Source organism: Pyrus communis, chromosome 15 (genome assembly GCF_963583255.1).
Source record: "Pyrus communis chromosome 15, drPyrComm1.1, whole genome shotgun sequence".
Classification (NCBI taxonomy): Eukaryota; Viridiplantae; Streptophyta; class Magnoliopsida; order Rosales; family Rosaceae; genus Pyrus; species Pyrus communis.
Genome location: NC_084817.1, coordinates 228,112 through 239,630, shown reverse-complemented (window position 1 = coordinate 239,630; position 11,519 = coordinate 228,112). Strand labels below are relative to the sequence as shown.

Here is an 11,519-nt window from a genome sequence, read left to right as displayed (position 1 = left end):
AATCTACTAAATATACATTTGTTGCTTAATACATTGTACATCCACTTCCAAATGTCTTATAAAATTTTCCTTAATACTCACGGAAAATATTTTGTGAAAATAAAAAATTTGCAGTTTTTGACAAAAATCGTACGATTTTTAGTCGGTTTTGCAAATTCGTACATAAATCATCGTTCGATATTTTTAATTTCACATTCGCCTCACCGTGAAGTTTTGAAAATTAAGCTTGGGGTAGGGCAAAAATAACATGAAAATTAATTCTGAATGGTGTTTGTGGAAATTGGCAAATCGCTAAAAAAATCGTGGCTTTCACAGTTTTTGTAAAAATCCAATGCTTGAGTTTTGCGAGGTATTTTGCACTCAATTTAAGGGCAAAGTTTTAAGTCCTTTGGAAGTGGTCTTGTAATTTATGGACCTCCAGAAATTTTTTTTTGAAAAACCGGCCAGCTAAAATCGTACAAGCTGAGGGTGGGGCAAAAGTGACATGAAATTGGGTTCTGAATGTAGTTTCTAAGTTGCATGCGAATTAAGGAATAATACATAGAAAATGCTAGCAAGTCCCGGAAGTTATTTCCAACATATAATTCAAGAAGATTAGGGTGCGACAACAAAACAAGACATTTTTAATGGACCTTTTAGAAATACAGAGATTGGTCAAGTCTAAATTTATTTACAACTGCCGTGTGTTTCTCAATTTGGTAAAAATATCCATAAAAGAATGCAAACCAAACTCTGGACACCAACCCCATCCTTAGTATGATTTCTCAGGTGACTTGAAAAGAAACTAACACTAAACTCTTGGAGTCGCTCAAAAATCCTTGGTACGAATAAGGCTCAAGGCTCAAGGCTCAAGCCAACCATGGTCTCCGCTTCAGCCCACATACCTGTTTCTGACTCGTTACTCTCTGAAAATTCATCTTCCACTCAGGTCACTTATAGATACCATCGCATCCCTGGTGTTTCACAAGTCGAAAATCAGTTTGCTGCTATCAATTGAGCTTCGTGCCACTGTTCATATATGTGGGATGCACATTATCTATCCTCCTACTTTTATATACAGTAGATATAGGAGGAACCATATCCAAAACTTTTGGCTACAGCTTGAAAATTTTGAGGGCGGAAATATGAAGAAATTGCGTATAGCAATCAGTTAAATGCAGTTGACAACTATTAGCAAGGGTCAAGATAGAACCGTCTAGTCTGAAAGCATCTCCTCCAATTCAGGTTCCTCGGAGTTGACAGCATCATAATCCACGCCTGTTCGGTTTAACAGATCATTGTCCAAGGAGCCACTTTCATATTCATCCTCATCAGTATCAGGCCATTCTGAATCGCCTTCCATGTTTTGGGCATGAAATTCTTCTTCATCTTTTCTTGTTATATTATTACTCTTACCATATTTTCTAGGTCCCACATCCCTCTTGGCTTTGGCCTGAGAATCTTCACATATGCAGGTATATGGGTTCTCATGAAAACCACCCCTGCCTGGCCTCACTTCATTCGGCTCACCCATAAAGCCTCTCTGGTAAGTACGAACATTAGAAGCGAAAGCTCCCCAGGTCATGTTCTCTTTTCTTAGGAACAAGTGGTAGAGTTTTTTAGCATTTGGACGAACAGTAGGCTTATGTCCAAAATATCTCCTGCAACAAATAAAAGATGTGAAAACTAAGCAGGCAGGGGGGAAGAAGAATAAGATAAGAAGAGAAATGAAAAGGGAAAGGAAGACAGCACACCTTCGTCCAGCTAGTATTTTGGCCATATTGCCATTGTTGTTGGTGACAAATACATCACTCTCATCACAAACTATAAAGTCAAGTGCCGCCATACGAGAAGAAAATGAATAAAACGGTTCCAGTTCCTCCGTGGTTGCTATTGTCTCTTTTGAATAAAAGTTGGGGAATAGTGCCTTAAGGGGTGCCAATGTTTCTTCTCCTCCATAGACTTCCCCTGATGCCACATAGATGTGAACATCGCTGCCATAACCCAGTGCTCTCAACATCAGACCGACTTCTTCTGGAGTAAGTGGACACCTCCCATGCCTCCTAGGCTTATCAGGATTGCTAATCTGCAACTCCATCCAAAATACATCTTATAGACTACCTTCTAAAAGATACAGAGCAATGGGATATAAATCGACTCGATACACACATCATACTTGATTAGACTAAAGTCTGGAACAGGCAGAGGCCTAGCATTGTTCAGAACATTTTCTTTTCAATTTCCTATCTCACAGTTGCTTATTTTTTACTCTTTACAACATAAGCGCACACACAACTTGCGCATTTATTACAATAAAAAATGAAGGGTCGGGTTTTAATCAATTTACTCTCAGTATCTGATTCAGGGGAAATAAGATGACATAAATCCAAAAGGACAATCTCAATCCTTACATGTAAAGTCTTCCACCTCTTTCGTATGGCACCCAATTCTCTCCTTTCCTTGTCTCCTCCACCATAATAACATCCTGAGAATGCAAGCATATCAGGTTCATACCTGTAACAGTAAACATTTAACTGCATCAAGAAACAACTTCACAAGTAAGCTTTAAAATTTGCAAAATCTCGTTTCTAATATGGGGGCAACCTGTTAGTTGCCCAACTGTGTGAAGGTGTTTGTGTTAGCCTACTCATGCACTTGTAATCGTTTCTATAAAAGCTTTTTAGACAAAATGGTCCCTGAGATTTGCATAACACATCACTTTGGTCCCTGAGATTGAAAATCAATAGAAATGGTCCCTGAGATTGTCCACCATCCATTATTTTGGTCCTTCCATTAAAAACTCTGTTAAGTGTCCCGGAGCTCTTGGCCGAAAGTTTGGGCAATTTTCAAAGCTTCGTAACTCAATCGTTTCTTAACCAAATTCGACCCATAATATAACAAAATGAAGATAGGAAAGTGTAGAACAAAATTATACCTATTTGGAAGCCCAATGGTTGCCGGAGATGGCTGGAAAATAGCCTGAAAGGTGACTGGTCCGCGAGAAAACTGGAAAACTCGCCGAAAACTGGGTAACCTTTAAATGTTTATAACTTATTCAATACTCAACGAAATTGAGTGATTCAAAAACGAAAATCATACTTCTCGACGAGACAAAAAGAATGGTACCTTCTCGACAGCTAAATCACCGTGATTTGGCCGGAAAACGAAATCGTGTTTTGGTCTCAAGTTAGCCACTTTCGAGCCGTTTTTCAGCCAAACCACGTCGAATTAGCCATCGAGAAATGTAATATTCTCTTCGTCTCATCGAGAAGTATGATTTTCATTTTTGAATCACTCGATTTCGTTGAGTACTGAAAAAATTATGAACGTTTAAAGTTTACCCAGTTTTCGGAGAGTATTTCAGTTTTCCGCAAATCAGTCACCTTTCAGGCTATTTTCCGGCCATCTCCAGCAACCATTGGCTTCCAAATAGGTATAATCTTGTTCTACACTTTCCTATCTTCATTTTGATATATTATGAGTCGAATTTGGTTAAGAAACGATTAAGTTACGAAGCTTTGAAAATTGCCCAAACTTCCGGCTAAGAGCTCCAAGACACTTAACGGAGTTTTTAACGAAAGGACCAAAATAATGGATGGTGGACAATCTCAGGAAGTGATGTGTTATGCAAATCTCATGGACCATTTTGGCTAAAAAGCCTTCTGTAAATGTATCAACGAGATATGGAAAGTAGGTATACTAATGTACATAGAAATATGATCATGGAACAAGGTTTGACCTGCAATTTTATGGCTCAATCTAAATATGCAAGAAAGACAGGGCAATAACGCTAGTTAAATGGTCATTCTAAACATAAAAACAAAAGATGATGGATAAAATTACCTCAGGTGCAATGCAATATAATGCTTGCTTCTCATCCTCATTCGATGAACCAACTTTTTAGCCATTTTCTGTATTGGGTCAGTAAACTTTAAAGCATGGTAATTGACTCTACATCTTAATTTTTGCAGATCTGTATTCAACCTGTTTGCAAGTCTGTAATCAAACTTGTTGAGCTGAACGGCCTGTTGCAGAATGAAAACTAATAAGTGCCCTTTCCATAAATTTTGTATACTTGTAGAAAGATAATTCAAGAAGACGTATCTAGGGATGCAAACAAGCGGTGCCATCCATTAAGGGATCAAATCAATCACTAGAGCCACACTCAAAGCTAAACTTATACTTATTTAGTAAACGAGCCCAAGCCTGGGGCTTGGCTCATGTAATTGCAAGCCTGAATATATTGTTTTTATTTTAAATGCAATAATATAATCCTTATGGAAAACAAAATGTTTGACCAAGAAAAGTACAAGGTATGCTATGCCCTTCCATGTTTACTTCACATCGGGTTCATCAGTTATGCAATGTTTCGATTTTCAGACAAGAACCAATTGGTCCACAAGATTGGGCACCAGATAAGTGCACGAAATATGGAAATAGCATGTATTTCGAAATTAACAGTTGGCAAACAAACAGCGGAACACAAAAATAAGCAAAGGAGAAGGCAGTAGTGATGCAACTTACAGAGGAAAAGAAGTTTCTACATTCAATAAGAATTAAGCTTAAAAAGCTTAAGAGAACTGAAAACTTACATGCCTTTTCAAAAGAACAGGTAATACACGATTTTGATAACATCTTTCACTACACTTCCTTGGAACACGCATAGTGGATGGTGTCCACATTTTACCTCCCTTTCTTGGAAGCTGCTTTATGATTTTAACATCTTTTGACAGAAATGACATAAACCAATCAACATCAAAGATCTCTGAAAAGTTACTGCAAAAAAAAAAAAAAAATTGATTGAAACATGTCCATGCGATTACAAAATCCAGATTGCAAGTAAATATGGAAGCATAGATATGATTCAAGGACCGACCTTGCATCCTTCCAGAAAGATTTCTGGTCCAACTTTGGAACAACAAGACTAGCATTCAGTATACGAGCTGCTACAACGGCATCTGTGATCTACCAAAGGTATAGGTAGAGTAAGCTCCTCACTAAAAGCAACAAAACTATACAAATACTCTATAATCAAGGAGCACAAATGCGACAGGATAGGTTACAAGATGATGACTGGAATAGTACATTCGTATCCCATTATAAGGGGTGACTAAACTAATTCCAGTGAAAAATCAACTAAACCAAAGCCAACCAAACTATGTCACTAATTATACTCTCAGACTAAGAACACGGATGTCAACTAATAAAGTAAAAGACTATGTCTCCAGAGCCCTCACAAATGCAAGGAAAATGGTTAGAAATGCATACATGCAAGCATCAATATCTTATTTAACACCAGGAAAACTCTTAGTCTATATTATACCCTGGTTATGCTTCAGTTGAACTGTTCAGAGTTAGGGTGGAATCAAGTATCCCCTCTGACAGCCTCTGGAACCATCAATGCAGTAACGATGACTATAATGCTGCAGAAGATAAACAAAAGTAAAGAAAAAAAAAGTAAGTTACCCCAGTTCTTTGTTGATTCAAGCCTCCACTGGTTGCAATCGCCAAGTACCTATTAGGACGCGTAATTTCATCAACATCTGCAAATATGGACCAGATAGCATTCAGGATTATATTAAAAACAGCGATGTCATTGTTAACACAAATGGAAGTGTCATTTTACGAACCATATAAAACAAACATATAACAGAAACCACAAATAAGTAGCTACAATGCATAATTGTGGTCAATCAATTACGAAACCCTATAGACCATGATATACTAAATGGAAAGCAAATTGGAATAAGAAACAGACCTGGAAATTTCTTGGTGGCATTGCTGCATCCATAGTAGAATTTGGAATTCCTGGAGCTCCAAAGATCACGATCCAATCTCCCTCCACCGCTCTGATTTTGAACAAGTAAAGAGATGCCGTAAAAGATCCAAACCAAACCTAACATTACATTAGGTTGAAATCCAAAATTGAGAAGGAAAAAGAAAAGGCCCTAACCGGAACACGGAAGACTGTAAGCCCTGCAGCAACGGCATCGTCGTCCACGGCAACATTGAACTAGAAGGAAAAGATGAAATTAGGATCCGAATCCAATCAAATGAATCGTTAATTGTGAATAAGAAGAAATTCGTGAAAGGGAGAGAAAGTACCTTAGAAGAATGACGTAGTTGATTATTGACATCCAGAGGGGAAGGAGCAAGAACCAAGAGAAGTGCGAAGAGGATGAGAAGTGCTCCGGAGATGGCGGAAATCAGGGGAAGGAGAAAGCCAAAGCGATGGTAGTAGTGGAGGCGGCGGCGCTGGAAATGAAAAGGCATTGGTACAGTGGCACGGCAGTTCTCTTTAAAAGAGTCGCACACTCAATCACACTCCTCTCTTGTTTTATTTTGGTTTGTGTGGGGTTTTTAGTTTGGAATCTGGATGAATGTATTATGAAACAGATCGACCACCGAGCACCGCCCTCCCACTACCCGCAGAGGCTGAGACTTGAGGTTGTGCGATGTGTGGGTTGGCAGCCTGGCACCCAGCACAACGAGTAGACTTCTGTCCCCCCCTCTCTCTCTCTGTGTTGTACGAGACGATACGAAACGGTTTTGTTGCTGACACTCTGCTCTGCTTCCGTGCCAAATTTGAAATAAACACTTACAGGTACTCCCTTCACCGGCACAGATAATTATTTGATTTTTCCTAACCCTTTTATTTTCTTTTGGTGTAGTAGCGTTAGCAAACGTGCTTGCTTCTTCCACGCCTAGTAGTAACCCTTTTTTTTTTTTTTTTTTTTTTTTTTTTTTCCGTATTCATAATTAGTAACTTTTATTTTTTTGCAAATTGCAGCAAGTCCGTTTTAACCGACTTTTGAGTTCTGAATTTGTTGGTGATGGCGATGGTGTGGGGTGGTTTCTTAGCTTAAAATGAAGTGTTGTCGATTGATTGGTTTGCCAAACAGACGGATGCATGTGGCATTGTGCCTAGAGAGGAAGTGATGCCTTTGCCCTTTTCTATACTTGTTAAATCAATGCTAAGATGATAAAAAGGCGGTGAGTTTTTCATATAGGATATGCCTATTGTAAGAATTGAAAAAAAATTCTTTGTCAAAGTTAAAAAAAAATTGGAACTGTTTGATAATTACTTTCGGTTTGCAATTTTTAAAAAATGAAAACTAGTAGCTACTTTTAGTTTTCATTTTTTTTAATGAAAAACTAAAGTAGCTTTTCATGCGAATTCATTATAAAAACGAAAATAACATTAGAAAAAACTCTCATTTTCTACAAGACAGCCTAGCTCAACAACTTTTGGCTTTTTAGCCAAAATGGTATCTGATATTTGCATAACTCCTCACTTTAATCCTTAAGATTTGAAATCAATAGAATTGGTCATTGAGTTTATTCACAATCAATCATTTTAGTCTTTGCTTGAAAAATTATGTCAAATAAAGATCAAAATGATAAAATTACCCTCAATCTAGTAAATAATAGGTCAAAATGATTACAAAAATTAAGGATACTTTTTACCTTTATTTTATGAAGATTTTTCACGGAATAACCAAAATGATTCATGATGGACAAATTCAGGAACCAATTCTATTGATTTCAAATCTCAGAGACCAAAATAAGGAGTTATGCAAATCTCAGAAAACATTTTGATTAAAAAGTCACAATTTTTCGATATGATTCTATAGTAACATGCGAGTTCGTTAACGTTAACCAATTTTATGGGTTTAACACTCCCCTCATCACAAACTCTGCGTCATTTGGGTTTTTGAATAAAGACATGTTTCAAACAAGTACTTCCCATCCACTTCAAGTTTTGGCAGTCGACCTTTTGGCTTTGGAAGTGGGAGTGGGGTTGTAACATTTGTTCATTTTCTCCGTCTGCGCTCCACCCATTTCCATTCACATTCCAAAACCAAGGTAGAGGATATGCTCTCCCCATCCATCCCTTCAAATTTCGTCCCCAGAATTCCAATTTTATTGTTGAGCGGTCCAGCCCACGACGGAGATTGGGCTTTTTTCACTATAGGTCAAAACTCTGCCTTCTCTCTCTAACATTAAGACATCAATTTTTTTTTTTTTTTTAATTTCTCGATATTTTTACATTAAAAAAAGAAGGAGTTCAGCAAAATCATATAATGGGCAGCTTAATGTAGTATCGAATTCGCTATTCACGAGATTCGAACATAAAACCTCTCACTTCCAAGGAAAGAGGAATATCATCATACTGTAGTACTAAATGACAACATTAAGACATCAATTAGATTTTGAGATCTTTGATTTTAGGACATGAAAAATGCTAAGAAGATTATGCTAATGGTGGAATTGTAATAAAAATATGAGATGGTGAAGAGTTCATAAAGAATCTCTTTTTAAGAGAGTCATTTCTCTCGAGATATATTATAGAAATATCATTGAATCAAAGGAAAAAAAGTGAGTATATAACTCGAACTAAGATTGCAGTTACTTTTTTACTGTGATAACCAGCTTACATATTATCCAATAGTGAAGCTGCACATTACTTTTCGTGGAGTGTATTATCCGCACGTTGGAAGCACACGTGCAAAGGCCTCGGCTCCTCATCCCCTGCGGTGTAGTTTGAACTTGAAGTCTCTAGTCTCACCAACTGCGTCTGGCGTGTTTGATGTTGTTGATGGCAAGAACACTAGAGTAGCAGTAGTAGGAATAGGGATATTAGGGGATTTCGAGACTTAATTGAATTCTTATTCTATTGGATTTTTAGGAGGAAAGGGGCAGCTAACGAAACCATGTATTCGTTGACGGTCAAGCCCTCTTTCGTCTTACCCAAATTGTCTCCGCCGTCGTCATCGTCTTCTTCTTCTGCACATTGTCGGGCTGGGCCGTGTTCTTCCTCTATCAGCTTCCCAATAAAGACGAGAAACAGAGGAAACAGACGCCCACTGAGACTTGATGCTTACGATTCCTCAAAGAGCGACACTCCCAATGGCTCTGCCGATTCCAACCCTCCCAACGCCACCACTCTGGTACTATCTCAATTTTACTCCCCTTTGTTAATGTTATGCTAGTCTAGTTGTCGTTTACTGGCCGTTTATATTGTAATTTTACCGTATTTGAGTTTGTATGTTACTGGAACAAATGATATGGATTATGGATGATGATGATGATATTGCTCGGATGGTAACAACAATACCCGCAAACTAGAGCTTTGAATCAACGCGTCATGCTTCATTTCGCCAAATATCTAGTTGAAACACATATATGATTGTTTTGCTAGCTAGCTCATAACATTGACTGAACTCCTTGCTGGCTACTTTCCTCAACTCGACAGCCAAAGAGCAGGAGAGAAATTCTGTTGGAGTATGTCAAAAATGTGCAGCCAGAATTTATGGAGCTGTTTGTAAAAAGGGCGCCCCAGCAGGTATTTCTACATTTATTTGCCATTAGTGCATACTATCTTGATGTCGATGAGGGTGTATTACCATGACCTACTAATGCAATTTCCATGCCTTCTCCCCGACTTGACACCACGTTAACGCTTGTTCATGTAGGTTGTTGATGCAATGCGCCAAACAGTGACAAACATGATTGGAACATTACCCCCACAATTTTTTGCAGTGACAGTCACCACCGTAAGTCTATAACTTTTATTCTTTCTTTTCATCGCCATATCAGCTTGAATATAGTAACATATGATCTGATGGGTTCCTTATGTTGGAATTTGGGCGGCTGACTGACTTTAAACTGATGCAAATTTCTTCTGATCTGAGTATAGTAACATTTAAGGAATTTATTTACTCAGTGGGATTGATTAACTTCCATCTCAGGTCGCAGAAAATCTTGCACAACTCATGTACAGTATCATGATGACTGGATATATGTTCCAGAATGCACAGTACAGGTTGGAACTGCAGCAAGGTTTAGAGCAGCCAGCTGCTCTTCCTGATGTGCAAGATACAAAGGTTATATTTTTTCTCATTTTCTTTTCACTTTCTATTTATGAACCATACTCATCCTTTTGCTCGTTGAGGAAACCTTTTACTACATTATCATTACTGAAGAAAAACCATACTGTGAATTTGAGAAGGCTTTGGCTTACCATGTATTTGTTATTGTGTATTTCTGATGGAACTGATATTAGGTCGTGATGGCAAGTTCAATCATCTGACCCGTGTCACTAACATGCAAACTCCTGCTTCTCCTAAGTAATATGTAGAGTTTGTGACATTCGCTCATTCTGATGTTTCTGATACATTTTTCATAGTCGTTTATATGACTTTTTCAATCTTTCTAGTTTAGTTATTGAGAGGTTCTGCTGTACAACCTTTAAATAGTGCCCTGTGACTGTTACAGGATGCACCAGATTACGCACCTGGTACACAGAAGAACGTGTCAGGTGAAGTTATTAGGTGGAATAATGTTTCTGGCCCTGAGAGAATAGATGCTAAGAAGTACATTGAGTTACTTGAAGCAGAGATTGAGGAACTAAATAATCAAGTTGGTAGGAAATCCGCGGGCGGACAAAATGAATTGTTGGAATATCTGAAGTCTCTTGAACCCCAAAATTTAAAGGTAAACAACACCCCTCTGCTTATCCCAACTACTTTTGGTTGGCTAAATGTTTAGGTTCGTGGCTGGCAGCTGTGCAATGGTAGGTTTGTGACTAAATTGTAAGTCCTTTCTGTTGGAACGTCTCAAGACGCATACTACTATTATTAATTTGGTACTTTTATTGTCCGAGGTAAAATTTGTTGTTGAAAAGATCATACGAGTTGGCTGCGCCATCATCCACAACATATTGTAGCTATCTAATGTGGATTGTACTAGTGTTATTTTTACAAAGGAGAAAAACACTCATAGTTGTTCGTCAAGAAAATTATCCATTATTGCTTCTGAAATTAGTAGATTTATTTATAAGGGTCCATAAATCTCTCTGACTTCTGGTTAAATGTCTTCAAATTTGAAGGAATTGACAAGCAGTGCTGGAGACGATGTTGTGGTTGCGATGAATACATTCATCAAGCGGCTTTTGGCTGTTTCTGATCCTGGCCAAATGAAGGTTTGCCATATCATATTGCTCTTAAGTTGATAAATGCATTCATCAAGTAACCTTGTTGAACAACTGGTATGTGTTGGTACAGACAAGTGTGACAGAGGCAACTGCACCGGAACTTGCGAAGCTGCTGTATTGGCTGATGGTTGTTGGATACAGCATTCGCAATATCGAAGTTCGTTTTGATATGGAACGAGTACTTGGGACTCCACCGAAGCTCGCAGAATTGCCTCCAGGAGAGAACGTTTAATTACTCCGCTAAGAATTGCAAAATAGGCGTGGAAGTTAATGAGAGGGAATGTCGGAGGGTGGTGATCTTCCATAGAGATACTCGCAAGCATGGAAGGAGAGAAAAAAAATTAGATGAAAATTAGGAGGCGGCCGGGGATCTTCTACTTTTAGCAAGAAACTCCAAATAATATTTTTTCAGCAATAAACCTGAACTTTTGTCCTAATTCATTTTTTATTTTGGTCCGTCTTTTATGTTGTTTGAAAACCATTTTTCCAATAACAGATTGACTAATGATTAGAAGAAGAAAAACTGCGCTATATCAGCTTACAC

General features: G+C 38.1%; 2 protein-coding genes across 2 annotated transcripts; one reads left to right on the top strand and one right to left on the bottom strand.

Annotated features, from left to right (window-relative positions):
- Positions 1 to 650: 650 nt before the first annotated feature.
- Positions 651 to 6,630, bottom strand: LOC137717837 (O-fucosyltransferase 16). Its single transcript, XM_068457323.1, has 10 exons — positions 6,085 to 6,630; positions 5,933 to 5,992; positions 5,738 to 5,828; positions 5,446 to 5,522; positions 4,856 to 4,944; positions 4,572 to 4,755; positions 3,823 to 4,004; positions 2,391 to 2,493; positions 1,734 to 2,065; positions 651 to 1,640 (listed from the first exon to the last, which is right to left on the bottom strand). Exons 1-10 carry the CDS (start codon positions 6,250 to 6,252, stop codon positions 1,196 to 1,198), a joined length of 1,731 nt encoding a protein of 576 aa, XP_068313424.1. The 5' UTR covers positions 6,253 to 6,630; the 3' UTR covers positions 651 to 1,195.
- Positions 6,631 to 8,481: 1,851 nt separating this feature from the next.
- On the top strand, positions 8,482 to 11,511 carry LOC137717489 (uncharacterized). The gene is made up of 7 exons (XM_068456873.1): positions 8,482 to 8,930; positions 9,236 to 9,325; positions 9,456 to 9,536; positions 9,732 to 9,866; positions 10,258 to 10,476; positions 10,871 to 10,963; positions 11,046 to 11,511. Exons 1-7 carry the CDS (start codon positions 8,694 to 8,696, stop codon positions 11,205 to 11,207), a joined length of 1,017 nt encoding a protein of 338 aa, XP_068312974.1. The 5' UTR covers positions 8,482 to 8,693; the 3' UTR covers positions 11,208 to 11,511.
- The last annotated feature ends 8 nt before the right edge of the window (positions 11,512 to 11,519 follow it).

What these genes read in the sequence shown, in the direction of transcription:
- LOC137717489 (XM_068456873.1), top strand. Translation starts at nt 8,694, where the DNA reads ATGTATTCGTTGACGGTCAAGCCCTCTTTCGTCTTACCCAAATTGTCT. An exon ending in CTCCCAACGCCACCACTCTG is followed by an intron (nt 8,931 to 9,235) that starts GTACTATCTCAA and finishes TCAACTCGACAG; the next exon opens with CCAAAGAGCAGGAGAGAAAT. An exon ending in CTGATGTGCAAGATACAAAG is followed by an intron (nt 9,867 to 10,257) that starts GTTATATTTTTT and finishes TGACTGTTACAG; the next exon opens with GATGCACCAGATTACGCACC.
- LOC137717837 (XM_068457323.1), bottom strand. Translation starts at nt 6,252, where the DNA reads ATGCCTTTTCATTTCCAGCGCCGCCGCCTCCACTACTACCATCGCTTT. An exon ending in TGCCACCAAGAAATTTCCAG is followed by an intron (nt 5,523 to 5,737) that starts GTCTGTTTCTTA and finishes CCATATTTGCAG; the next exon opens with ATGTTGATGAAATTACGCGT. An exon ending in AAAATACTAGCTGGACGAAG is followed by an intron (nt 1,641 to 1,733) that starts GTGTGCTGTCTT and finishes TATTTGTTGCAG; the next exon opens with GAGATATTTTGGACATAAGC.